The 27,646-nt window shown below is 43.4% G+C and overlaps 1 protein-coding gene across 1 annotated transcript in view; it reads right to left on the bottom strand.

Moving 5' to 3' along the window:
* IGF2BP3 (insulin like growth factor 2 mRNA binding protein 3) overlaps positions 1-27,646 on the bottom strand; it is a gene marked incomplete at both ends in the record, with an annotated part of 117,948 nt that overhangs the window by 24,915 nt on the left and 65,387 nt on the right. The window contains 3 exons of the mRNA XM_080932246.1: positions 3,607-3,888; positions 15,822-15,885; positions 15,975-16,026. Of these exons, the coding sequence (XP_080788372.1) occupies positions 3,607-3,888; positions 15,822-15,885; positions 15,975-16,026 (398 nt within the window). The remainder of the gene's footprint in view (positions 1-3,606; positions 3,889-15,821; positions 15,886-15,974; positions 16,027-27,646) is intronic.

Here is a 27,646-nt window from a genome sequence, read left to right as displayed (position 1 = left end):
CTCTTAAGGTCTCACTGCCCTAAGAACAGCCACTTCAACGAGCCAATAAAACTAAACTTGCTTTTCATTTTATTAGAATTTGCCTCAGAATTAAAACCTGTAACTTAATATAGAAATGAAACAAGTAAGTACTATGAATATATACTACATTAATGTATATCTAGATAACAGTTCCAATCCCGTCTGCCTAACCAGTTTTACAACCTCGTCACTATCAGCCATGTGGCTGTCCTCTGACATGCTCATGGCCCCTCCTTTGGTGTACGTTTTCACCCTTTTACTGGGCTGAGGGCTATAAACTCTGATCCTGAGAAAGGAATGTTGCTCTGGTGATCAGCACCCTGCCCTGGGACTATTCCAGAACACGGGCTCTGGTAATGATTAGTTACAACGGTAAGAAATAATTAAATCCACTGGCAGAGCTCAGAAACTGAATCATCAGATATGACAGAAGCACTCCGTTCTGCTTTGCCCCATCTGCCTACCTGAAGTTCAGCTTAAGGCTCCTTTATCTGACAGATCCCATTAGCAGTCCAGAAAGCAACTAAAGCTGCTACACCAAGAAGCAGCCATGTACTAAGTTCCCAAAGGTAAGGGATGGAGGGAGGCACGTCACTCTACACTTTTAGATGAAAGTTAGGTAAACTGACCCATGTCCCAGCATCTTAAACTATGGGTCACAATTTCACATGGGTCCCATTACTAATGTGAGGGCTGTGAAAATTTTTGCAATAGAAAAGGTTTCTGAACAGGAGGTGACCAAAATTCATTTCCCAATCTCAAGTGAAATGAATCCAATGTGTTTCTGGAAGCACTTGGACATGGATCATGTAACTTTACTGCAGCCTTAGCTCTCAACAAACAGCATGTGCACTTTGAACCGCACCTTGTATGCATTTCTTTTATACCAAGAACACTGCCTTCAAACCTCTGATGCAGGATTATTGTTTTTACTGAACACCTACAATATTCTTTCTTAGAGAAACATAATGGTTTAATTGAGAAAAAACAAAGACTTTTGTCATTTTCCTACCACCATTCCTCAGCATACATCAAGCTGGCATATGATAGATTGTACTGTGTACAAATATTTGATTTTAGAAATTGGTGCTTGAGTTGCTGATTTGAGTTTCATTAAAAAAAAAAATCATTCAATGGTTTTGGCTTGGGACTGGGGCAGAATTTCCAACAACTTCTCGAAGGGCCTAAATATACTTGTGCCATTCTGCCCTACATGTTTATGTGAAGCAGTGTGCTCCACACAGAGACAGAGTCAAAGCATCGATCTGCTATGAAACACTCGCAGCTGTCCCATGTCCTGCAGTCAACTCCTCGGCCAATAGTTCATTCTTTACGTGGCAGCGCCCAAGGCTTCTACCTCCACTGTGCTAATTGATGGCAGAATCACAACAATACCAAAGAATTATTTTAAATACTATTTTTTAAGGATCTATTATCGGTAAATGCTTGATTTGAACCTTCAGACCAGTTTTTGAAGGATATGTACATTTTTCTTAGGTAAATAGGGGTCACATGGAAAATTTAAGAGGTCTTGACCGTGATAATGGTTCAGTTGTTTTCCCCACCCACTAATTATAAATTTGGAATCATTAATTTTACACATAGGTATCCAACACTTAGTGTCTCTTGCTTCAAAGCAGGGGTAAGCAGAATAGGATGTCCCAGCAGGCTGGGTAAGCACGCAACCATCACTACATACAATTCTTTTAGGTTCTGCATGACAATGAGTCTCCCAGTTGGCTTCAGGAAGGTGTCTGTGATGAATATGACTGTCTCTCTGAGGCCCGTGAAACACACTCAGGCAATTTTCAGAAAAAGACCACACTTAATTTCTCTAATCACATGAAACCCTTATTCTTAACTAAATTAAAAACTAAAGTCATCTAGTCATTTCTGTAGATGGGTCAAGCTGTAGAAAGATGTGGTTTTTATACAACCCGTTAACTTCTTCCCTAGGAAATGCTTCAGCTCTTCAGGGAGCATGGCTGGGCAGGCCAGCCAGGTGTCTGTCTTGTAGCCCTCTACAGATGGAGAGGTGGATGCGGAGATTTCAGCCAGCTTCCTTGAATCAACCTATCCACGTGGACTGCACAAAGCATCGTTTACAGGATAAAGCACGTAACCTGTAATGTGATGGCACTTGCAGTCAAAGACAGGAGCTTAGATTTGGGCAATGGGTTTCAAACATAATTCGTGCACAGCCATCTTGATCATTTGAAGATGCAGTGGCTTCTTATATATTGGGCAGTGGCTCTGTGCACTGAGGCTGTGGTGAAGAATGACATTAGTTCCCACCTGACTGCACCCAAGTGAGTTCTGAAGTTTGATCACGATTTCCCTATCCCTTAAAGCCTGACAAATAACATTATCAAACATTCTCAAGAAAAAGCCATTCTAAGTTCAGCTTATTCACAGGACAAACTTAGACTGGAGGATAAAACATTGTTCTTCACTTGTGGGTGTGTGAGGTGTGTGAGTGTGTGAGTGTGTGAGTGTGTGAGTGGGTGAATGTGTGAGTGGGTGAGTGTGTGAGTGTGTGAATGGGTGAGTGGGTGAGTGTGTGAGTGGGTGTGTGAGTGAGTGAATGTGTGAGTGTGTGAGTGTGTGAGTAGATGAGTGTGTGAGTGGGTGAGTAGATGAGTGTGTGAGTGTGTGAGTGGGTGAGTGTATGAGTGTGTGAGTGGGTGAGTGTGTGAGTGTGTGAGTGTATGAGTGTGTGAGTGGGTGAGTGGGTGAGTGTGTGAGTGGGTATGCCTGGATGCACATCTGAGGGGCTGGAAAGATCACTCAGCAGTTAAAAACACTGCACAAGGAACTGAGATCAGTCTCCAGGACTCATGCCAGGAAGCGCAACCTGTAAGTCTAGTTCTAATAGACCTAATGCTCTCTTCAGGCTATTATAGGCAGGCAGGCAGGTACACACACACACACACACACACACACACACACACACACACACACACGTAAAAACATTTTCTGAAAAATCAGAGGACCACTTTCAGGAGACTGTTCTCTCCTTCCATCACAGGAAGCAGGGATGGAATGCAGGTGGTGGTGGTGTTTGGTCCCCGTGGTAAGTGCTTTGATGTGCTAAGCTAACTTGCCAGTCATTTTGGCTGTTTCAAGTAGCCCCATCTATCTGCAAATTCACTGCACAGCTAAGAATGCTGAGGAACTCCTGGTCCTCCTGAGACAGGTGTGGACCACCATTCCCAGTGGATGGACTGTTCTTCACTGAAGTACTCCCAGGCTACAGTGTCATCTCTGCACTGATGCTGAGGTGAGACGGTGGAGCACCGCAGGCAGGCGGGGGCAAGTGATAGAGAATGGCCTACACACACAGCCCTGTAGTCCACTAGGGCCTTTCCCATCACAGTGGCATCGAGTACCACTTGCTTTCCGTTCATGTGAGAAAATGAGGTTTTCTTTGAGTTTTATACAAACAATGCATGATCAGGTGACACGACTTCCCCTGCCATTGTCCTAGGTATTGTAAAAGAGCTCCTAACTCTGTCCAGAAAGGCATCACACCCTGATGATGAACACAAAAGGAAGACAGATGCCCACCCTTTCCCACACACTCACTTAGACTGGGTCTGTTTGGTGATGTTGCGAATGGTAGCACCTTCTTTTCCTATAATGGCTCCAACAAACTGGGTGGGAACCAGCAGGCGCAGCGGCAGGTCACAGGGTTTCTGCTTGGACACGGATCCTGGAGATGTCTGCCTGGATGAGCCCCGCTGCCCTGGTCCCCGGCGCCCTCGGAGCTGTGGTGAGGGATTTTGCTGGGCAGCAGTTTCATCTGGGATGTAGGCGACCTTCAAGGTGAAGTTCTCTAACTGGAATCCATTCAGTTTGTCTAAAGCTCTGAAAGTTACAAGAAGCAGAGGTTGGGAAGGGAAGCAGAGACATGGTTACCTGTACACACAGAATCCGGCTCCCTCGCTAGGAACTATCAGTCCCAAAGCTGATGAATAAAGTCACTGTACAGGACAAATCCTACCACTGCCCACACTCTTCTTTGAAGACCATGCTTAGGGAAGGTCAGCAGGTTCAAAAGGTACACGCATGCCTTCCATCTACCAGTGAGAAACAGAAACAAAAACAAAAACAAAACAAAAAAAAATCGCAGTAAATTTTTGATTTGATTAGATTAAGAAGTAAGTAAAAGCTTGGAAATGCCCCAAGGAGCTCAATCCTACCCAAAGGGCTTGAAAAAAAAAATCACTGAACAAACATCCTTACAACTACAGGACACTGGCTATATACTCAGTAAGATTTCATGCTGAGCCACGCCCAGGAAACACCAGCAGTTCCCTCACCTTGGGTGGGGTTTTAATCTGATCTCAGGGAGGAAGAACAGGAGGGAGAGATGTTGGATAGAAGGGAAGCTACTCTTCTATTCATGTACCTATTGCACTCAGTATCAGCTTGGTGAGAACTTGAGCCTTTGTCCACATTTTCAGTTTTATTGTAACATTTATATGAGATGGCACACAATTCAAGCACACATCCCAGTGAGTTTTAAAATTATTACTGCTAGTGGGGGTGGGTATGTGACGGCCAGTCCTCTCCCTCCCTCTCTTTGTGAGTTCTGAGGATCAAACAAAGTTGGGTTGCCAGGCAGCTTGTTGTAAGGAGGCAAAGACCTTTACCTGCCGAGTCATTCCACAGTCCCTCCACACCAAGAATTAGGACATGCCAGTTCCACAGGAAACCTGTCAGGGCTCTGCTTCAGTAATTCCACATCTTCTACCACAAGTACAGATTAATTTTGCCTTTTAAAGAAGTCTATGTAAGTACACACACTAAGTATCCTGTCAGGTCTGCTCTTGTTTGAATGTAACCGAAGTTCCATCCCATTACTTTCTGCCTTACAAACTTCAGATGGGGAAACTGAGCAATAAATTGGTGCAATATATAGAGCCAAGACTGCTAGCGCTCAAATACTTGTGTTTTTAAGGTACACCTTCCTAACTCCCTGGAGCACTGCAAATGTAATGGGGGCAGGGACTCTCCCACTTTTCCTAGTCAGATTCACTTTGAGCAGAATCTAAGTTCAGATCCTACAGGTAAAGATAAAAGCATCAAATACTCTCTCTAGCAGCTCCATGAAGTCATTTCCAGCTCCTTCATTCATTTCCTTACTTAAACCTACTTTTTAATTCTTAGATGAAAAGAGGAGGATACAAGGTGGTCTTAGCACTACATAAGCCTGAGAATATGGGGTGGGAAGCCCAGGCGGGATGCCACGGAAGCTCCTGCTGTCTTCAGATAGGATTCTATATTTTCCCCTCATTTCTACCTTGCCCTACTTCCCCTAGCACACAAATAAAACCATTGTCAAGACCTGGAGTTATAAACACAGTAGGACAAGGTGCTCTATCACTTTTCTTATGCTGCTAACTAAGTTCAACGTCTCTGCAAATGGCTTAGCCCTTTGCCTATTTCACAAATGCGTGGGAGCGAACAGTCCCCGTGCCTGCTGCAGCCGGGCTCAGACTATGAGGTGTGGCGCTCTGCGGCTGACTTCTCTTCAGATGTACTGGGTGGGGGGTAACGTCCACAGGACTTTATGTCAGAGGGCTTGCTTTACACAAACACCAGAGGCAGACTTATCACCAATGCCCCAGTAACAGGCTCAAACTCACACTGGTCTTTGCATTCTTCCTAAGCAAATGTAGATTAAGGGCTATAAAATACATTGCCCAGATCAAAAGAGAGAAAGTTGAGGTTTTATTAATAAATAAATGCCTATTTACTCTACAAAATTGGAGTTTCAACAATTTTAAAGATTTAAAGTAATTCAAAGCCATTCTAAAGGACAGAAGAAATCATAAAAGATTCTTCCGAAAATCTTAACTAAATGAAGGAATCAGAAATCCTTCTACAGACATAAAAAGGAGATCATTCACCGTCAGCTCTTCATTATAAAACTGGGCACTGCTGTCTTTAGCAGAATCTTAGCATGGAATGAAGCCAGGAATGTTACAAAAAGGGTAAGAGATACACAGACATCCTTCCTCATAGGGATAAACAGAGGAAAAGTATATGTTGCCAGATGCTTCTGTGTATTCCAGATCACTCCAAACAAAGACACACATGTCCCAAGAAACAACTCTTCAACTTGGCAGAAATAATGATTTGTACATTCTACCACACTGCTTTAAATAGTGTTCCTCTGAAGGAAGAGATTGGCCCAGGGAAGGAGTGAGAGAGCATAAAAGTAGTGGTACCCAAGACATTCCAGGACACGGGCAACTCTGGGGAGCAAGAAGACAGCAGCTATACCAGGTGCACCCAGCTGTGTGTCTGACTGACACAAGCCAAGTTCCCCCTCAGACCACAACGCTCCAAATGAGGTCAGAACTTAAGAGAACATAGGAGTCAAGCTAGCTGCAGACAGTGGCTAAAGCTCCCTCGTTTACGAACAGATGTTAAACCAACTGCTGAAACTTCCTGTACATACAGTTTGATGTCGAGCTCTGTCATGTGGTGGTGGTCTGCTAAGAGCATGAGAAAAACCTGTAGTATCTCACTAAGCCTTCCTTTGGTAAGTCCTGGGAGAAGAGCTCTCATAACCATCAACGGAGAGCAGGCGCCTCACACAGTGTATGTGCTGCTTACAGCCTGCCACTCGACAGCACCCACGTTAGAGCTCTCATAACCATCAATGGAGAGCAGGCACCTCACACAGTGTATGTGCTGCTTACACCCTGCCACTCGACAGCACCCACGTTAGCTCTGTGGCTGTTCTAAATCATCCACAAGATGCTGAAGGCCAGTAATGGCTTCATGAGTTTGTGACTACAGAAGGGAACAGGGTTTGATCCCAGTAGAAGACAGCATCAACCCTGGATGTTTTCTCCTGACTTCCACACATGAGCAGACTTACATGTGCCCTCATACATCTATACACAAACACAGGCAGAACCTGTGGTGATCTGAATATGTTTGACCCAGGGAGTGGCACCATTAGGAGGTGTGGCCTCGTTGGAGTAGGTGTATCACTGGGCATGGGCTTTAAGCCCCTTGATCCTAGCTGCCTGGAAGTCATTCTTCTCCTAGCAGCCTTCAGATGAAGATGTAAAACTCTCAGCTCCTCCCGCACCATGTTTACCTAAATGCTGCCATGCTCCCAGCCTGATGATGTAAGCCAGCCCCAATTAAATGTTGTCCTTATAAGAGTTGCCTTGGCCATGGTGTCTGTTGATAGCAATAAAAACCCTAAAAAGACACAGCCCATACTCACAGGGCAATTATAAATATATGTAACTTTTAAAATTATGAAATGGGTTTTTCTGGTTTATAATAATTAACTGTATTAAGTTTATTGAGATAACACAAAAAGGCATTACTAGAATAGGAAGTTCAACCTGAGAACCAAGAAGGAGAAAAGACTAAAGTGACATGACACAGTGAGGTCAATGACAAGGAATATGGATGGCTGACCAGCACTCTCGTCCAGCTTGACTAATAAGTACCCATGCTACCCTAGAGAGGCCATTTTCTCAGTTTGGTATTTGAGGCCTGACAGAAAACTAAAGATTAGACTGTCTCGCTAGCAGTTGTACCAAGTGTCTTGTGCCTACTAAGTACATGTTCTTCCACTGAAAGATTCTATAAGGTCTCCTCCTCTTACTTCTGTACTACTGCTGACGTACATGCTAACATGATGACTTTTAACCACCTTTGAAAGTCACAAATGTACTTCTTTCCTTGTACCACCACATAGTTTTGATGTTGCCATCAAAACTCATGGTATTAACAGATGGAATCTTTGTGGGCAATGGATACAAATAAATAAGGGGACCAGGTAGGACCCTAGTCCAACAGAACTGTGGCGTCTTTAAAAGAGGTAAGACTTGAGCTAGTGTCTTAGAGTTTTACATCTGTGAAGAGAAACCATGATTTATGCCACTCTTATATAGGTAGACATTTAACTGTAGTTAGCTTACAGCTTCAGAGGTTAGTCCATTATCATCCTGACAGAAAGCATCGCACCATCCAGGCAGACATGATTCGAGAAGAAGCTAAGAGTCCTGTATCTTGCTCTGACTAAAGACAAACTCTTCCCTCACTGGGTGGAGCTTCCAAGCCCACCCTCATAGTGATGACTTTCTCCAACAAGGCCACACCTCCTAACAGTGCCACTTCCCATGGGCCAAGCATATTAAAAACACCACAGCTAGAATGGTCAGCTTTGCCACACAAGGTCCTGCACCACTTTGGTACTCTACAAAAGCCCCCACCCACTTTTGTAGGAAAACCTCATCAGATATAGCCCTGAATTTTCACCTTCTAAGTTTTATACTTATGAATCATATGTCTTTATTCCTGTCTGTGGTACTTAGTGGCAGTTGCAGGAAACAGTGTGGCATACCAAAAATTAGAGGCTGATAATAAATTGACTAAAGTCCTAGGAACACTATTGCATGAATGTATCTTAATTACAGACAAAGCACAATCACTTACCTACAGAGGCTTCGTGACTAAAGTGTTATCACAAGTAAAGCAAAATCCAATGCCAGAGGCTCAATCCAATCAGTAAAGTGCTTGTTGTGGAAGCACAGGCACCTGAACTTGATTCCTAGCACCCACAAAAGAAGGCCAAGAACAGAACCAATTGCAATCCCAACCCAGGGGATGCAGGAACAGGTGGATCCCTGGCACTGAGTGAGTTCCAGCTCCCAGCAAGAGACTGTGGCTCCAAAAACAAGGTGGCCAGCCAGTGAGATGGCTCAGTTTGTAAAGGCTGTTGTCAGGCTAATGATCCAAGACCCAGACCCAAGACCTAGAGGGTAGAAAGATGGAAATGAGTCTTGGAAGTTGTCATCTGACCTCCCCATATACTCTAAAGCATGTGCATGTATGCACATGTGCACATAAACAAACATGATTTTAAAAGAAGACAGCACATAAAGCGCTGCAGGAAAACTAATTCTGACAGCTGTAATGCACGCATAGGAGTGAGGCTAAAGGTGGGAATGTTAACTGTTCATTTCTGAATGACATAAAATTGTTTGGTCTAGTTCTTCTATTTCTTCTTTTGATGTTTTTGGTTTTTAACAAGTAAGCTACATAGCTCAGGCTAAGTCAGAGCCAACAATCCTCTTTTATCAATTTTCTGCACTCCTTTCCCATAATACATTGATTTACATAATTTTTAAAGCCAACACAGAATTTTCCTTCTCATAGCCATTAGCCAAGTTACTCTGATCACTTGTTTTTTGTTTTTGTTTTTTTGAGAAGGGTTTTTCTCTGTGCAGCCTTGGCTATTCTGCAACTCGATCCTTAGATCAGACTGGTCTTGAACTCAGAGATTCACCTGCCTCTACCTCCTGAACACTGGGCCTAAAAGTGTGCACCACCACCACCACCCAGACACATTGAACACGTGTAATGGTAACTTCTTCATGAGTTCCAAAGCAATGTGCAAGGAAGGATTCAAAGCACTCAGAATTTGGTTTTTTATTTTGGTTTGAGACAGGGTCTCATGTAGAGTGGTTTCCCCACTTGCTTTGAATCAAGCAGTTTCTTAATGGAAACTTCTCTTTTTAACGTCTTTTGAACTTTTATTTCATTATTTAGTAACATAAGACTTAAGCCTAAAATAGGTATTGTAGTTTTGACACCTGTGCTACAATCTCTGACATTTCTTAGCCACAAGGTGGCAGGAATTTCCAGGGTAGATTCTGTCTTAGACAAAGCTGTATCAGAGGAGCCTCATACACAACCGAGGTCTAGAACTAGGCCGCATCTCCTATGGCACAGTGCAGTAAAGAGCAGCAGTTCAGCAATTTCCTGTAGCTATAAATGTGGTGGAGGGACACAATGGCTGCTCACCTGAGCTCTCACCACATCCTAGCTTTTAAGTTCAGGGTTACAGCAGTCTCATATGTGACCTGAGAGTAACAGAGATTTCCACTTTAGAATGGGCCAAGGGTGGAGCTCAGAAAGTAGAATGTTTTGTTTGAGACAGGGTTTCTCTGTATAGCCCTGGCTGTCCTGGAACTTGCTTTGTAGACCAGGCTGGCCTCAAATTCAAAAATCTACCTGCCTCTGCCACCCTGGTGTTGGGACTTAAAAGTGTACAGCACCACCAGATGGTAGAAAAGAAATGACTGTTTTAAAGGGAAGGGGGGAAAGGCAGAGTCATAAGGGAGGACAGGCATCTAGCCATCTCCCCCAAACCCCCAGGCTTATCTTGTATGTTCCCTCTAACAGGAACTTGGAACCACGAAGCAGGCACACAGTTAACTGTAGACATAAGACCTTCCTCACTGACCTCCTGTTGCTCACATGCTTCCATCATCATAGCTGTAAATGGGTGGACACTCAAGGCCTAAGACGTGGTATTTTCTTGCTCTTCTTACATGGCAGTTGAACACAGCTTGCAAAATATCAACCTTATAATCCTACAATAACATAATGCCCAAGGTCTCATAAAAGATGCTGTAACTTAAATAAATAATAAAGATACAGACAAGGAAAACTAAGAGGTTTAGACATGTTAAAAGCTTCAGTCTCACTTATGAAAATAAGTAAAATTACCACAAACATTTTCTCCTGTTAGACTGGTAAGGTTTCAGAAAGCCCGGGGAAAATATTGAGAAGCAGTCACACAATACAAACAAATCTAAGCTCTATGAAGATTACACAGTTGAAAATAATTCTGGAGCTAGCATGATGCTCAGTAGGTAAAGGTGTTTTCTGCACAAGTCTGATGACCTAAGTTCAACCCACAGAACACACATAAAGGTCTTCCTGACCTTTCTATGGTCTGACTGTGACAAAGAACTGACTCTATACAGTCATCATCTGACCTCTACGTGATCACCGAGGCATGCATAGATATATCTGGTTTGCTACACTGTTTATAACTGGAAAAAAAGTAGAGTTTTTAAGTACCAAATTTCAAATTAACTAAGGCATTACATATCCCATTTTTTGTATTTAGGGAAATACATTTATGAAAGCATATTTATATTTAAAAATACAAAACAGGTTACTGTGAAAGAGGCAAGGAATCTACACGCATCTTCCTCCTTGTGGCTGTGTCACAGAGGCCACGTTCACTGGCAGCACTGCTGGAAGGGGGGTAGCACCACACACATCTCTACACCTTTGACATTCTGGCTCACACACACCATCAAAAATAAGGGTCCCATTTGAGTCTTACAAATTTTCATCTTCCTCCCTGGCTTCTCTTTCATTTTCTAGTAGCCTCATGATGGGAACAACCTAACTGAACTCTTAATCTTTAAAGAGGAGGAGGAGGCAACAGCAGCGACCATAACTTTTGAGATGTGTAAAGTTAAGATGCATTATTTCATGTGACTGTGTGCAGTTTGATCCTCCTACAACTGGAGTTACAAAAAGGTGTGAGCTGCTATGTGGTGCTAGAAACTGAACTTCAGTCCCCAGCGTACCACCCAGTAGGCATCTTCCGAGCCCCAAAAGTTATTTTTTGAACCATGGTTCTGCATTATGTCAGGATTTTCCCCACCCCAACGCTCCCCTATGCTGCTGTCCATTTCTTACTCCTCTTATTGGCCCCCTCTGGTCCCATAGCTACAATTCTATTTTCACATCATGTATGCAAACACAATCTTATACTTAATATCTAGAATCACAGATGAAAGAAATAACACTCATTTCTCAGATGAGCTTAATTCACTTGTATGATCTCCAACTAAATCCATTTTCCTATAAATCATGTAACTTCATCATTTTGTGGCTTTAAAAATATTCACTGTGTGTGCCAGATGTGTTAGCACACTCCTCTGACCCCAACACTCAGGACCCAGAGGCAAGTGGATCTCGAGTTCAGGCCATCCTGGTTTACAAAGCAGATTCCAGGACACACACACACACACACACACACACACACACACACACACACACACACACCACTCCTTTCCTGTGTATCTGTTTTTAGATACCTCAGCCTGCTCCAATCCTGGCTATGTGAAAAATGCTAGAATACACATTATGCACAAGTAATATGCTCACCTGGAGTCCTTTGGGTAGATAAGGCAATAGTAGTAGAGCTGGGCCAGACCTCCACATATTGATTACCACACTGGCTGAACCACCCGCAATAAGGCAGGCTGCCCTTCTGCCCACATTCTCACTAACATGTGTTATTTGGGTTTTTCTTGTTATTGTTTTTTTAATGGTTGATCTTCTGACCAGGAAAAGATGGAATTCCAATATAGTGGTATTATAGCAAATCACTTTTTTTTGAACTTTTCTGCATGGTTATTGGCTATCTGTATTTCATCTTTGGAAAATGGTCCATTTATTTTACTCGGTCATTTATTGACCTCATTGTCTGGTTTCTTGTTGTTTTTTTTATTTTGTTGTATTAGATATTATCTACTCTAGATATGTATCTTCTAGATATGTATCTAGATATTTAATCCTCTGTCAAATGAATAACCAGCAAAATATTTTGTACTTCGGTAGGTAAGCTGTCTCTTCTCTTGATTGACATTCCCTTTTTATTATAAGGCTTTTAGTCTCAAGAGGGCTCCATTTGCTAAAGGCTAACACTGCTTCCTGCTCAGAAAGCCCTCGCCTATGTCCAGCATGTACAGAGACTGCTTCACATCCAGGATTACTCTTGTCATCCAGGTCTTTTATGGTCCCATATATTATGACAGACTGAGTTTCTTTTAGGAGTATAGCCAGTTTGTTTGACAGTATTAATTTACCCACTTCAAAAATATGTAAGGTCTTTCCATCTTCTAGTTGAAATTCTAGAAAACTCGAATTTCTTTTGAGTGTTTTAAATTTTTCATTGTAGGTCTTTTATGTTTTGTTTTGCTTTGCTTTCAGAAAAGCTAAATACTTTTTGTTTTATATTTTTTCCTCTCTATCTGCCTGACTTTCCTTTTTTTTAATTAATTTATTCACTTTACATTCTAATCACAGCCCCCGCTCTCTCCTCTCCCCCCATTCCCATCCTATCTTCCAACTCCCTACCACCCCACTCTCAGAAGAAGAAAGCCTCTCCCTGACCCCTCCACCCCCAAGCTAAGCATATCCTTTCCCACTGAGGCCAGCAGAGGCAGCCCAGCTAGGAGAAAGGGACCCTGAAACATGCAACAGAGTCCATGACAGGAACAGACTCTGCTCCAGTGGTTGGGGGGACCCACATGAAGACCAAGCTGCACATATGTCCATGGGTGCTCTTTGGTTGGTGGTTCAGTCTCTGTTGTAAGCCCTACTGGCCCAGATTGACTCTGTAAGTCTTCTTGTACTGTCCTTGAGCCCTCCATCTTGACTCCCTCAATCCTGTCCCCCTGACTCTTCCACAAGACTCCCAGAGCTCTGCCTAGTGTTTGGCTGTGGGTCTCTGCATCTGTTTCCATCAGCTGCTGGATGATACCTCTCAGGAGACAGTTATGTTAGGCTCCTGTCTGCAAGGATGCAGAGTATCATTAATAGTGTCAGGGGCTAGTGCTCTCCCATTGGTTAACTTGATTTGTTTTATTTGGTTTTGCTTCCTTGGTTAGATTTATTCAAAGATAGTTTATTTAGTTAGTCAATGGCTCTTATGGATGGATTATTTCCCGACTTCTTCCTCAGTGTGTCTGTCATTGGTACACAGAAAGGCTACTGATTTTTTTTTAATGTATATTTTGTGTCTTGGTACTTTGCTCAAAGTGGTTATTCGGCTTTAAGGGTTTCCTGGTAGTCTTTACAGTTTTACATGTCGAATAATAAGATCTACCAGTGAAGATCGTTGGCCTTCCTTTTGGATGTGTAACCCTTTCTCTTTCTCTCTAGTCTGAGTGCTCCAACAAAGACTTCAAGCACTGTATTGGATAAGAGCAGAGCCCAGAGGCTCTTGTACTTGGTTAAGTGGAAATGCTTTGAGGTTTTCTCCATTTAGTATGACAGGCTGACACAATATCCTGTATTAGGCTGAGATATACTCCCTCTAGTCCTAGTATAGTCAGGGCTTTCTCATGAAGAGATGTTGGATTTCTGTTAAAAGCCTTTCCTGCATGTATGGAAATTAATGATTTCTGTCTTTGAGGCCATTTATGTATAAAATTATTGATTTGCACATGTTGAAACATCAATACATATTTGGAATGGAGCCAAGCTAATCACGGTGAAATGTCTTTCTGATGCGTCACTTGATTATTTTCCGTATGTTTTATTGAGAAATTTTGCATCTACACTCATTAGGAGGAATTGCCTATAACGTTCTCTTTCTGTTGTCTCTTTATCTAGTTTTGGTATGCGGTTAGTACTAGCTTGGTAGCTTTCCTACATTTTCTAATTTTTGGATTAGTTTGAGGAACATTGGTCCTCCTCAAACAGACTGCAGAATTCAGCAGTGAATCTGTCTGAATCTGAATGCTTTTAGCCAGGGGACTTTCTTATAAGTAATTCAATCTCAGCAGCTGCTACTCAAACTCTTTTTTGTTTGGTAATAAACATACAGAGGAATGTCCATTTCTACTAGATTTTCCAACTCAGTGGAATATGTGGGATTTTTTTTTAAGGTAACTTCTAATGATTTTCTTAATTTCAATGATAACTGTTATAATGTTTCCTTTTCTTTTTATTAAATGACTTTTTTTTTTACACTATGTGCATTGGTGTTTTTCCTGCATATATGTGTAAGGGTATTGGATCTCCTGGAGCTGGAGTTGCAGAGTTGTAAGCTGCCATATGGGTGCTGGGAATTAAACCTGGGTCCTTTAGAAGAACAGCCAGTGCTCTTAACTGTTGAGCCATCTCTTCAGCCCCTCAACTGAGTCTTAACTCGGTTTTTCTCTGTAAGGCCTGTCTCCTTGTAGTCCTTCCTGACATCTAGGTAGATAAATATCCTGGAACCTGAGTCTGTGGCCCTACATACTGTGGCTCTGATCAGGCTCTCTTGGCTGAACAATACTTAGTTTATCCCCCGAGAGACAATGTGGCTAAGTTTCAGTGTGTAGTCAGTCCCAGGACAGTTGCTGTGGGACCACCCACTTGGTAGGTTCTTCCTAAAGATCTCTTTCTCCATATCTGGATGGGACTCCTCCCCTTCACATGGAGGCTAATCCCTCAAGTTCAGCCTGAACTCACACTGTTAGAGATCATTTCCCATTTCTTCTTTTAAGGCTTAGGGATGGCCAGGTGGTCCTTCTGACTCTCCTACAGAAAAGACTGTTCTGTTTCAGCCCTCCACCATGCAGCAAGTGAGACTTCCAGTCACAGTCCTAGGGACTCTGCCCCACCCTTGTTCTCATGGTCTAGGCTGAGCTATCAAAGGCAGTTTCTGTGGCCCCATATTTTTTCTCCCACTGCTGGCAAAATTATCTTGGGTTGATCAAAAAATTATCTTGGGTTGTCAGATGCAACTTGTATTGGTTCAGTATCTGCTCGGTTAGTGAACTGAGTAATTATGACCAACTTCAGTGAGGAAAATGACATTTTCCTGACAACTGTTGTTAGTTTAACGTAATGCTAAAGCACTAAAGAAGAGTAAGGAAGCTAGTTACATAACTTGGAAAAATATTCAGGCCCTTTGTGCAAATAAGTTGTTTAGCTTTATGCATTACTCTGCAAATGGTATTAAAGATAAATTAAAAATGGAATTAACCTGAAACTCATGCAGATTTTCAATAGTTGTGCAGACTTAAAAAGGCATTAATCGTAGAGTCAAAACATACAAAATAAAGTTCCCTTTTGTGACCCACCAGCCCATCTTCAATTTAGAAGACCACACAGTAAGTGACTGTAATAACTTAGCCCAGATTGTGCAGTTGGACAAGAAGTTTCAGGCCACTTACTGTCTAGCTTGGTCCTTACTGGAATAGGTCACATTTACAACTGCCGTTTCCGAGTCCGTGTTCACTGAGGGGGAAGAGAAAAACAGAGAACTGGTTACTTTCTTTCCACTTCCTTCCTTTTACAAATTTAAAAGCAATTCAGAAGACAGGTACCTTGCTCACAGCTCTCCACCACTCCATACTGGACTAGTAAACTATCCAGCACCTAGCAGGAGGGGAGAGAAAATCATTAAGTTTTGAGTTTCCCAAGATATTAAAAGGGCAGCAATATGCTCTCAAATTGTAAGTCATCATGATGGAAAGAGTCAAAGAACCACAAGGAACACACTCACTGCTTCTCTCTGCTGCCATGCCTGCCTGGTCCCCATCCTGGCCTTCACCTCTTTTCTGGTGGGTACCTGTCAATCTCAGCAAACCAGGGAGCAGCTACAGGGCTTTTGGGGCACAGGGCAAGTGCGTGTTATTTCTCATACACAGATCTACTTCCTCCATGGATTCAAAGTCATGAGATGAGGCCTATGTTAAAGAGTGTTATCTGTGAGATGGTCTTTTTCAAAGACCTTCCTTTTATAACTGCACTGAATGTAGCAGGTCAAGATAAGCACAAGGCACACAGCAAATTAAAGCAAACTTGCAGTAGTTGTCAGCATGCAGATGCTTACAAAGACGGTGTGAGCATTTCCAGGTTTGAACAAGAGTGGAAAACATAAATATGAAGCTGTTTCCTCTCTCCTGCTGTACACTGTTCTGACAGAGAAGCCATTAAATAGCAATTATAGGTTCATTATAACAAGAACCTGGGCTCTGCCTCATCATACAAGCCAACTTCAGCTGTTCTAGGCTTTACAGGTCCCCCCACTCCCAACACACACGCACACAAAATGTGAAGCAAAATTAGTTTCTATGTATCTATATTACTTATTAATTCAATTGCCAAAATCTGAAAGGCAGAAGTCCCTGGAGATGTTCTCTGGACCCAATACACAGAAAACTGTTAAGACGCATAGTACACTTTAAAGATAATTTCCTACTTCACCAGGATTCCTTCCTTCTGAAGCACTTTCCAAAGGCTCTTTCTGTGGTATATTTTGTGCTTCAGCCTAATAACTGCCTGGAAACATGCTTTCTTCTTCAAGGAAGGTTGACTTCTAACTTGTTAACAGAATGCCCACTTCTTTTTTCTTTCCTTTGAGACAGGGTCTCACGGGCTCATGCTGGCCTTGCTATGTAACTGTACCGTGGATTTTGCTGAGAGCTAAGGCAGCATAAGGGTTGTGGAGGAGAGGAGCAGGCAGTGAGGAACAATTACCTATTTAATATGTTTACTTAATCATTCTTAGTTCTTCCTGAAAGCAATTTGCTCAGTAATTAAATACATTAGCTCTTAGTTTCTCGCTTCTGCACCTCAACTTTACTCTCCAGAGGACGTCCTGTGGCCCACAGACAACCTGGCTGAAGCCTATATAACAAAACCAGTGGGGCCAACATTCTTCTCCAAAGCTCAAGCAGCAAAGGGGCCAAGGCTGCCATCCGCAGAGGTTGTATGATATGCATGCATGCAGGATGTATATACGCAATGTATACATGGGCATGTACAAGTAAAATTTGAAGTTTAGGAAATATCTTTCATATTTTAACTGCATATTTTTATTAGGTTTCACATATTCAAAACAAAACATCTTAGGCAGTATTGGCACACATGAGTTTCAGGATAGTCAGGGTTACACAGAAAAATACTACACTAAAAATGGCAAGTTTTATGATATATAAGTCATACTTAAACAAACATGATTTTAAAATAAGACCAAAACCACCAAAACTGTCATCCAGAAAGACAGAAAGAAAGAAAGACAGACAGACAGACAGACAGAAAGAAAAAGAAAGAAAAGAAAGAAAGAAAAAGGTCCAGCATCAATTTTTGTGTTTAGTTGTGAACAAATTAACAATATAACCAGGCACCATGTGGGAAGTTTACACCCAGGCTACAGAGGGATTTAAGTGGGTCCTTGGTGCCTTAAAAGTTTTATGAACAAATCTAGGAATAATCATGACTCACAGAATGGGGGAGGCACCAATGGCCTAATTAGTTACCCTTCCGACTGGGTGAGTTCAATGGTTCCTTTAATCCCAGAACCCAGAAGGCAGAAACAAGTGAGACCAGCCTAGTCTACATAAGGAGTTCCAGACCAGCCATGGCTACATGTTCCAAAACATTAAGTAAATAAATTCTCAAAAATGAAATCAGGCTGTGGGGCAATTCGCAGGTGAGGACACCTTGGTTCTCGGTTGAGGTAAGTGAAGCCTCGGGAACTTTAAGTGAGATAGTAGGTGCTTCCTAGTTTCCTTAGAAACCAGGCTCTTTCACACAACCCCACCACACACACACACACACACACACACACACACACACAAGGTGACATCGGTCGCATAAAGTGGCATCAGCCATGTCTCAAGTCCCTCGTTCGAAGGTGAAGTAGGCTCAGTCATGCTCCAAATCCCTCCTCTGCAGGTGAAGAGGTGACCACCTGTAAGCTCCAGGCAGAAGCAGCGCCACCACCCAGATATGTAGACCAGGTTTTCCCAAGCCCTCAGGCCAAGCCAATGGGAAGCACCTGTTGTCAGACTCTGAGCCATTCCAAGAACAGTGTGTGTGTGTGTGGGTGTGGGTGGGTGTGTGAGAGACTGTTCAAGAGTAGAGGTGTGCAAGAATCATTCCGCCATCTGAGAACTTCTGTTACAAGAGCTGTTAACACTACCATTTGCACCCTGTGTCAGAGCTTCCCACTGGCTTGGTTCAGCCTGGCTTCTTGCCTCGTGGCAGTGGCAGAAACGGGACAGACCAGACCCAGCAGCAGAAGCAGCGGAATCGGTTTCCTCTTCCCTGTGCAGAGCTTCCCCTCTTCACCTGAACCCAAGCACCCAGCCAGACCGAGAGGCGAAGGTGGCAGAAGCCACTCTGATCAGAGATCTCTGTGTGGAACGTCCAGCACCAGCCCAGCCCAAAGTCCCGTATCAGGCTCAGTTTGAGTGTGGTTGTTCAGGTAAACCGCCCCTCTCCGAGAGTACAAGTGTCTCCGACTAGCCGTCTCGGCCAACATCATAAGTAGGAAGATGTGCTATGTGCCTGTGGGTTCTCCTTAGCTGGACTCCTTTTCACTCAATATTGTTAAGTGTTCCCTCCCCTTCTCCCCAAATCCCTTACATATTTCTATAACCTCTGCCCAAATCTCTCACAAACCAGAATCCATACTTAAGTGAATTTATTTCACTCAAGCTGAATTGGAAATATGCCTTCATGCTTAGTGAAGTTTAAACGCCAACTGAAGGAGACAGAATGTATCAAGACAAGCTAAGCTAAGTAATGTCTTGGTAGACATTTTTCCTTTTAAGACTTAGGACTTAAAACCTAAAGATATAGGACCTTTGCTTTACATTGTTCCCTCAAAATCAGGAGTACTAAGGAAGGTTACATGATAAGTGCTAAGGTTTGTCTTTCAATTGAACACGGGTGTGTGTGTGTGTGTGTGTGTGTGTGTGTGTGTGTGTGTGTGTGTGTGTGAAGAGTCAAGGTCATGTGGGGCAGTGGTGTACACCTTTAATCACAGCAATCACAAGCACAAGGCAAGGAAAGAGGATCTCGGGGAGTTCAAGGCCAGCCTGGTCTATAGAGCAAGTTTCATGATAGCCAGAACTATTAGAGTAAACTCTGTCTCAAAAAACAAAACAATCAAAACAACAAAAATGAATCAAGATCACTCACAACAGCCTAGAGTAGAAACTGCCTTGACATGGCGCTCTCCTATAAAGAACCAGCATTTGATCATAAAAGGAAGCATTTACATATACTACATAGGTTAACCTTAAAAATACTTCTCGAAATGCTGGAAGCCAGCACACTGATTCCACCTGTATGAATGTCTACAATACCAGATCACTAAAAACCACTGCATCGCGTCCAGAGTACCTGAACTCCATCTTAACAAAGCTGTTGAGTATCACTGAAGATCAACAAATGACACAAAATTTCATATATATGTGTTCCAGTTTCCTCGAGATCAAAAGGATCTTCCAACATGGAGGAAGTTCCTTGAAAGCATAAAAAGTAAAGATTCAATAGCTTCAGGAAATCCCTAAAACTGACCAGAGTCACTAAGTCCCTGACACAGTAAACAATAAGGAGCCTCAGATTCGGTACAGCTGAGCTGCAAACAAGACTTTAAGACCAGAGCAGTACCAGGAAGCAGTAGAAAGCAGCTAGGCTGCCCCAGAGGTTTATATCAGCTGAGGCACCTGGACAGGACACTCTCCAACGCCCTCCAAGCCACCGTGCTGCCTCCAGCCTGTGCAGTGCACTTTTGGTCCCCAGCTTCCTGAGCTGCTACCCGTGCTGGGACGGGTTTGGTGATGCAGCTGCCTTTGAGTTATTTCTGCTCCTGTAACTAACCCTCACTCACACTCCTGTGTGTGACCCCATAGACTTCCTGGTATCTGCACTTTGGTCTGTTGTGGATTTATTTCCTGAGGGTAAGCAGATGTGTATATTGTGTCTCCCCAAAAAAAGTTTTGTCACACAACATGCCTATACACGTGAAACCGTCACAATCACATGAAAGCAGTTTCCTCACGTGTTTCTTCACTAATAACGGTGCCATTTATTTTTTTATCTGTCCAGAATTATTTCAAGAGCTGAAAATATCCGTGCAGTTCTAGCTCCAACGAAGTCAGTCTTCCTCTACTGCCCCAGCCTCAGCTCTACCTCAACAAAGCTGTGTTGCTGATCCACCAGGCACAGGAAGCTCACCGCACTCAGTGGAAACCATCTCCTGTATTCCTGTGGCTTTCATACCAGCTCCTCATACTGATGCTGTCTGAAACACAAGACCAGTATGCTTGCCTCCAGCCCAACGCTGTCGTCCTGCCAGAAGGTGCATAACCCCAAAGGAGGTTCAAATCACTGGTGTGCACTGTCCGTACTTCAGCGTGGTTATGCACAACATGGTTAAACACACACACATATGAATGTATATGTGCATACACACACACACACACACACACACCTATATGTGTGTTTAACCCCAACACCTATGCTACAGCTATATTTTTCAAGAGTGAGTGTCTGTCTCCGCATTTCTCTATGTCTGTCTGTCTGTCTCTCCTAACATCTGATCATAGAAATGAAAAAGTATCATTTTATCATGTCTTTCCTTATCTTTCTTTACCCACCATACTAGCAGTTGTTACGCTTGGTGATGCTGTCACCAGGTGCATATGGCAGTGACCTCCTCTTTGACATCACACTAGCTGTTAAAGCTGGCAGGCAATACCTAACACTCACACGTGGCCTTACTCCTTATGTTTTTCATGCTACACCTGTCTTTAGCTTTTCACCCAGTGATGGGAGCAGGATATATGGGAACTTGAGAGATCAGGGAAAATATAGGGGTCTGACCTAGGTCACACACACACACACACACACACACACACACACACACACACACACACACACACTTCATAATATAACATCTGAGTAACTTGGTGTTCTTGTCCTTGTCCAGCCTTGCTGTGACGGTGTCTTGCTTGGTTGCTGTCCCTGGGAGGCCTGCTGTTTTCTGAGGTGGGAGAGGGGAAGAGTCTTGGGGAGGGGAAGAAGACACTTCAATCTATATGTAATACATGAGAAAAGATAATAATTAAAAAGGCTTTTGTCCTGAGTGCAAAGAAAGCTAATCTTCAGTTCCATTAAAAGTCCATGGTAATTTAAACTAATAGGTGCACTTGTTACAGACTCGTGAAAAAGAAGCATAAATTCTCTCAGCACCCTTGCTGCAGTTAAAGTTAAATACAGCTCAGGGGCAGGGGCACCCAAACATGCTCACCCACCTGACAGCCCCCCATACTAAAATTAGTTTCAGATACTAGGGAAGGCTCGCCGCAGACACGGGTCACGCCTCCTGACAAGAAGTGGGAACTATGTCCACGGAAGCTGCTCTGCAGAGTGGGGTGGGTGAAGGAGCTGCCTTCAGATGTACCCAGCGTTCCCTCAGGAATAGGCCCGGGACCTCTGTTCTTGCATCTCTGAAAAGACTACATATATAACAAAAAGCACTTAATATGTTGCAGATGTCAGGAACCATTTCTAGTAAAAACTAACCCCCCCACCAAAAAAAACCCAAAACAAAGGTTTGGCCTTATTATTTCTCTAAGCTATCCCCAACACAATATTTGATAAGACTTCTCTTCCAGCAAGCCTGAGCACGGCTTTTAGGCTGAGAGGTATTGTCCTCACAGAGCACTGGCAGCACAGCACCCTCATCACCAGGACAGTCGTCCTGGGCTTACGCAGACGTCCACTGTGGAGTCTTTAGAGCAAAGGCTTCTGGGAACTGGAAATTTCACCAGTCATGTGATTAGAAGCGGGGGTTACCTTCCACGGGCCCCGCCCACCACCTCTGAGGTCATAGGAAAGGACATCTGGCACTAGGCACTCTCACGTTTCCACTGAGCCACACTGGCTTAAAAAGCTGAGTGGGCAAGTCACACACACCCTTGTCTCAAGCCCTTGTAAGTACCAGGAAGTCCCCGTGTGACCACTCAGGTGACCGCTCATCCTGTTATGCATATATTGCCCTCTGCAATGCACCAGCTGCTGCTGGTTTTGAATTGTGCTGCGGAGTGAATCTGTCACTCACTCCACACATTCCCAAAGTACCAACATCTCATCTGCAGTTAGATAAACTATGGCAGGGGGGTTGGTGGGAGGGGGCGGTGTTAACAGTGTTAGTCAACCCCAGCTGTCAGGGTTCCTACTTGAATAACTGAGCCCATAGACAAAGTAGTTTTGAGGTAGTCAAGCTTAGAGAGGAGGCAAATGGGGTGACCACTGAAAGGTCATGGGCTTCTCTCAGGGATGATGAGACGGTTCTAAAATTAGTGGTGGTCACACTCACACAATACACTAACAGCTGATTGAACACAGTGGTTAATTTTATAAAGTGTGAATTTTACGGCACGTCTTTAAGAGACATTTGTGTTTATGTTTACGTATCTACACACACACACACACACACACACACACACACACACACTCAGAGAAGCAGCACTCTCTACTCATTTTCACACGTGTATGTACAGTTCTGGTTTACACCCTTAAATACACTCTTACTTGCTCCTGCAAATGTGGCCTTTTTCATTTGTAGGTGGTTCTCAGTTGTAGACAGCTTCTGGGTTAGGGATGGGGACTTGTGTCTACTTCCACTCTCAGCACTGGGACCCCATCAGGCCCAGACTCGTGCAGACTCTATGAGGCAGGTTCTCCCACTGGCATGGACTGGCATTTTACACAGGACAGAGCAAACTCAGGTCCACACTTTGGAGGTAAGCACCAAAGTGCCTTCTCCAGACCTGCTTTAAGGCTGTAAGCAAACAACAGCAAACACTGAAAGATGATGCGGTGACCTCCAAAGTCAGTGTTAAGAACATTGCCCAAGGATGAGCAAGCACCTCGTGATCATCCACACAGGAATACAAATGGAGGAAAAGAACACTTGGCGTCCCGCCATGCTAGAACTAGACTTAGCACAAGGAGTTCTCAGTGGTGCATCTTATAGGTTTAGTTAAAAGGATCAGACCATCACAATACACAACCCGGGACAATTTAAAATGCACCAGTAGTTACAGAATCACAGCAGCTTCAATTATAAAAAAGCAGGAAACCTAACAGGCCCAAATGATCTCAGCTAATAAACATTAGGGCCAATGCACACAAGAGCCCAGAAAGAAGCTACAGAAACACTTCAAGCTGGGTATAGTGGCTCATGCCAATTGTTCTAGGAGGCAGAAGCAGGAGAATTGCTGTGAGTTCAATGGTTAACCTGAGCTTCAGAATGAGACTTTCAAACATTCACAGGGCCGCACGCATGCACGTACGCACAGCAATTTAACAATTAAAAATAAAACAGAGCCAGTTACACAGATATTTGGTGAAGCACTTCTATGATTCCAGCCTTCAAAAGGCTGAGGCAGGCGAATCGAGCTGGAAGCCAGCCTGGACAAAATGTTGAGAAGCTATTCCTTATCATTGATGCACTAACTTCATTTCTGTTTAGTCAACATTAAAGAACCCATCTGGAATGTAAGTGAAAATCTATGCACAGACATGTTTATTGACAGGTCAATTGCTGGAATGGAGCTAAGAATCACTTGCATAGGCAGTGATTCGGAATGCTTTAGATAATTACAAACCACACAGAAAACATGGTAATTAACAATCATCATAAAGTGTTTAGAACTTTCGTGCCTCAGCGGGGCCTGCTGAACTTAAGAGATTCTTTCACAAACTAAAAGACCCTTAGTCCAGTCCCAAGTACAGACCCCCAAAGCTTTACAGAATGCTTTGAGAAAATAAAGATGTCTGTAGACAATGCATGTATGTAATGAGGGATGTGTATATAGGGTGTTTAAAGAACTCAGACACCCCAAATTTTCCTGTATCGTTCAAACACCACTAGCAGGAATATAAACGATACAACCATCTAAAACCTCAGTCTGCTAGTTCCTTGAAAACCTACCACACGCCTCACTGATCCCATCTTTAGGTACACACCCTTCAAAACTCTGAAAATCTCTACTCACCACAAACAAGCACACGATGTTCCCAGGAGCACACACTCGCTGCACAGCTAGCTGTATGACTAACGAAAATCTGCATACGGTACAGTCACATAGCGGCAGTCTTTCTTGTCATGACACATAGTGAAGTACATATTAAAACATGGCACCTTGAAAAGACTCTGCTGAAAGGTGTCAACATGAGCATGCTGGTGGTTCACCCATAAGGCTGGGACTCCAGAGACTGCAGACACTTATCTACCCTGGTTATACAGAGGGACCATGTTTAAAACAGCAAACCAAACAACAAGCACAGGCATGCAAGGCCACACACGGAATAACTCCATTTACATTAAATATCAGAACGGGCAATCTATAGAAACAAAAGCATGTCAGTGTCTCTGTGATCTAGGAAGAGGCTAGCCGGAAGCAAGAGACAATGATAAGAACCCCAGTGATTTTAGGGAACAATGAAAATACTCTGAAACTAACAGTGATGTTTCCAACCCTGTGGATACTCTTTTGAAGCCATTGTACTGTGTACTCTACAGGATAAAATTTATACTCTATGAACTGTGACTCAATTTAGAAAACCTAAGAAGGCATAAAACACAACATGCTTGACCATGCTAAGAAACTGAGTCCCCTGAACAGTATTACTGTAGAAAAAATTAAACTGAAAGCATAAATTATATAGGTTATACTGACTTTCAGAAATTGTTTTAAGAAATAAGGAATGCCAAGAAAAGAGGTGTGGGGCCTGGAGAGATGGTTCAGTGGTTAAGAGTGCTAACTACTCTTCCAGAGGTCCTGAGTTCAAGTCCCAGCAACCATATGGTGACTCACAACCATCTGTAATGGGATCTGATGACCCCTTCCAGTGTGTCTGAAGACAGCTGCAGTGTGCTCATATAAATAAATCTTTAAACCAAAGAAGAAAATAGATGTGTCTTCTTTCTATTTTTAAGGTTCTACAGAAGTGGAGCAGGCAAGCACAGGAATATCAGCGACCTGAGACGCCGCTCGGCTTAGACTACATACCACTCTTCTACGGATCAGCTGCACACAATACTCTAAGAAGTGGAGCACGTTTTCCATACACACCACTGAAACACACGCTGTGCCTCCTTTTTTGTGTAAAGCTTTTACCCAAATGTATTATGTATTTCTTAAGGTTCCTGGTAGAGAAAGCAGGGTGAGCTAATGCAATAAGCAAAGTGAATCTGAGCTTTCAGTTCAATCCAGTGAATAAGGAGCAGAAACCCACAAGTACCCAGTTCGGATTCCTGAACTCACAGGTCAAAGAGCCACAGAACCAGACAGAACAACCCAGAAGCTACTGGAAACTGGCAGGAAAGAGAAAGCTGCTACACAGCACCCACTGGAGCACTGAGCACACCGCTGAGACAAGGCCTGGTTTGACACAAAACAAAAACAAAAACAACAAAGGCCTTTGGTACGACAACTCCATAGATATTTAGGACAAAATACTTACTATGAGGACTCTGGAACTACAGTTAATTTCTGAGATCTGTTCCCCAGAAAACAAGAAACTCATTCTACCACAAATTAGAATCCCCAAGATTCTAAGTCTGAGATCGGGCACAGGAACCTGGCTGCTAGCTGGTGTTGCTAGCAATCTTAAGCTTTCATCTGGTTCTGCTTAAAAACCTTCAGAGTCTTTCTGGCTTGTTGTGGGGAGAAGAGAAAGCCACATACGTTAATGAAGTTCAAGGCTGCTATCACGTATTCCAGCCTCGTCTCATCCACTCCCCCACGGAACCCCTACTAACTACCCTTCACCTAGAGCACAGCTCAGGGCTGCTTGACTCTGGAATGCAGCTCATTACCTCATTCTGGCTAACCACTCTGCTGTGTTCAGGACTGATGTCATTGGCACCTGCAGATGTGACTGGTACCATATGAGAAAAGGAACAAAGGCACAAGCACAACTGCAAAGACAGACTGCAGTGGGCACAGCAGTGGCTAAGAGATACTAAAGTCCTGGCAACTCCAGGCTCACCTGGGCCACTACTTGGGATTGCTATCTCCAGAATTCTGAGGATGAATGTGTTGCTTAAAGCCTCTTGCCTTGTGGGCATGACCTTACCTCTCTCATCTGCACAGTATCTACCCAGGGGCTTATCTGAGCACAATGCAACAGGCCATTCACTGGTCCATGTCTGGGTAAGAGTCCTTGCTTTCATGCTCTGTCTAGAACAAGCCACTTAGATATTCACACTTGAGGGCTCTAAAGGCAGGAGAGACTCTCCATTCACCTCTACACACGTTAGTCAAGCACACATTATCCTATTCAGTCATCCAACTATCTGCCAGCATAGATGCTAACCATGTCCTCAAGACATACGATATGCTTCAAAGAGGAAGGCCTCTTGCCCAGTCAGACAGCAGAGAGACACTGGGTTCCATTCTCAACACGCACATGGTGACTCACAACTGTGTGTAACTTCAGTTCTAAGGGTTCCCACACCCTCTCTGGCCTTCTGGGGTGGTACACACACATGTATCACAGATGTACCTAAAGCCAAAACACTCATACATAAAATAAAAAGGAATAAACAATCAAAGGAGGTTGCAGGGGGAGGGAGAAAGATTGGAATTATATCCTAAAATACAAAATAAATAGCCTCAAGCCCGAAGGACTACACAGAGCAGACACTTCTTCATGAACAAAGAGCTCTCTCAAGATCCTGGGCTCTCGGTCATACAGTGACAAGGACACTCGTCAAGAGAAGCAGGCAATCTTAACTGCTAAGCCACCTCTCCAGACCCACAGTGACATACTTCCAGGGGTCTGGGAAGGCAAGGAAGGCAGCTTTACACCCAATATTCTACCTACATTGCTCCAAACCCTCTTCCAGGAGACCAGGGTTGCTGTGAAGTGGCAAGTTGGGCTGACGACGTCCACTCAACAGACCACAGTGGCGCTTTCTCTCAAGTGTATGAGCTCAGAGTAACCCGGAGAGGGACCTAAGCTAACCAACAATATTCAGCACTGCTAAAACTGTCACAGTCATCGAAAACTGAGTCCAGAAACTGCCACACATTAGGAAGCAGAGGAGAAACCATAACTGCCCATAGTTAACAGTAAGAATGAAGGACAGAATCTTTATCAAGCTTCAGCTTTAGTTCAGTATAAAGATGAATAACACAGGTTCCTAGTGTGCCAGATACACCCCACTAAAGCATCCTGTTAG

Source organism: Micromys minutus (assembly GCF_963924665.1).
Source record: "Micromys minutus genome assembly, chromosome: 18".
Lineage (NCBI taxonomy): Eukaryota > Metazoa > Chordata > Mammalia > Rodentia > Muridae > Micromys > Micromys minutus.
Note: the sequence above shows the minus strand (reverse complement) of the source record. Positions and strands in the feature narration are given on the sequence as shown.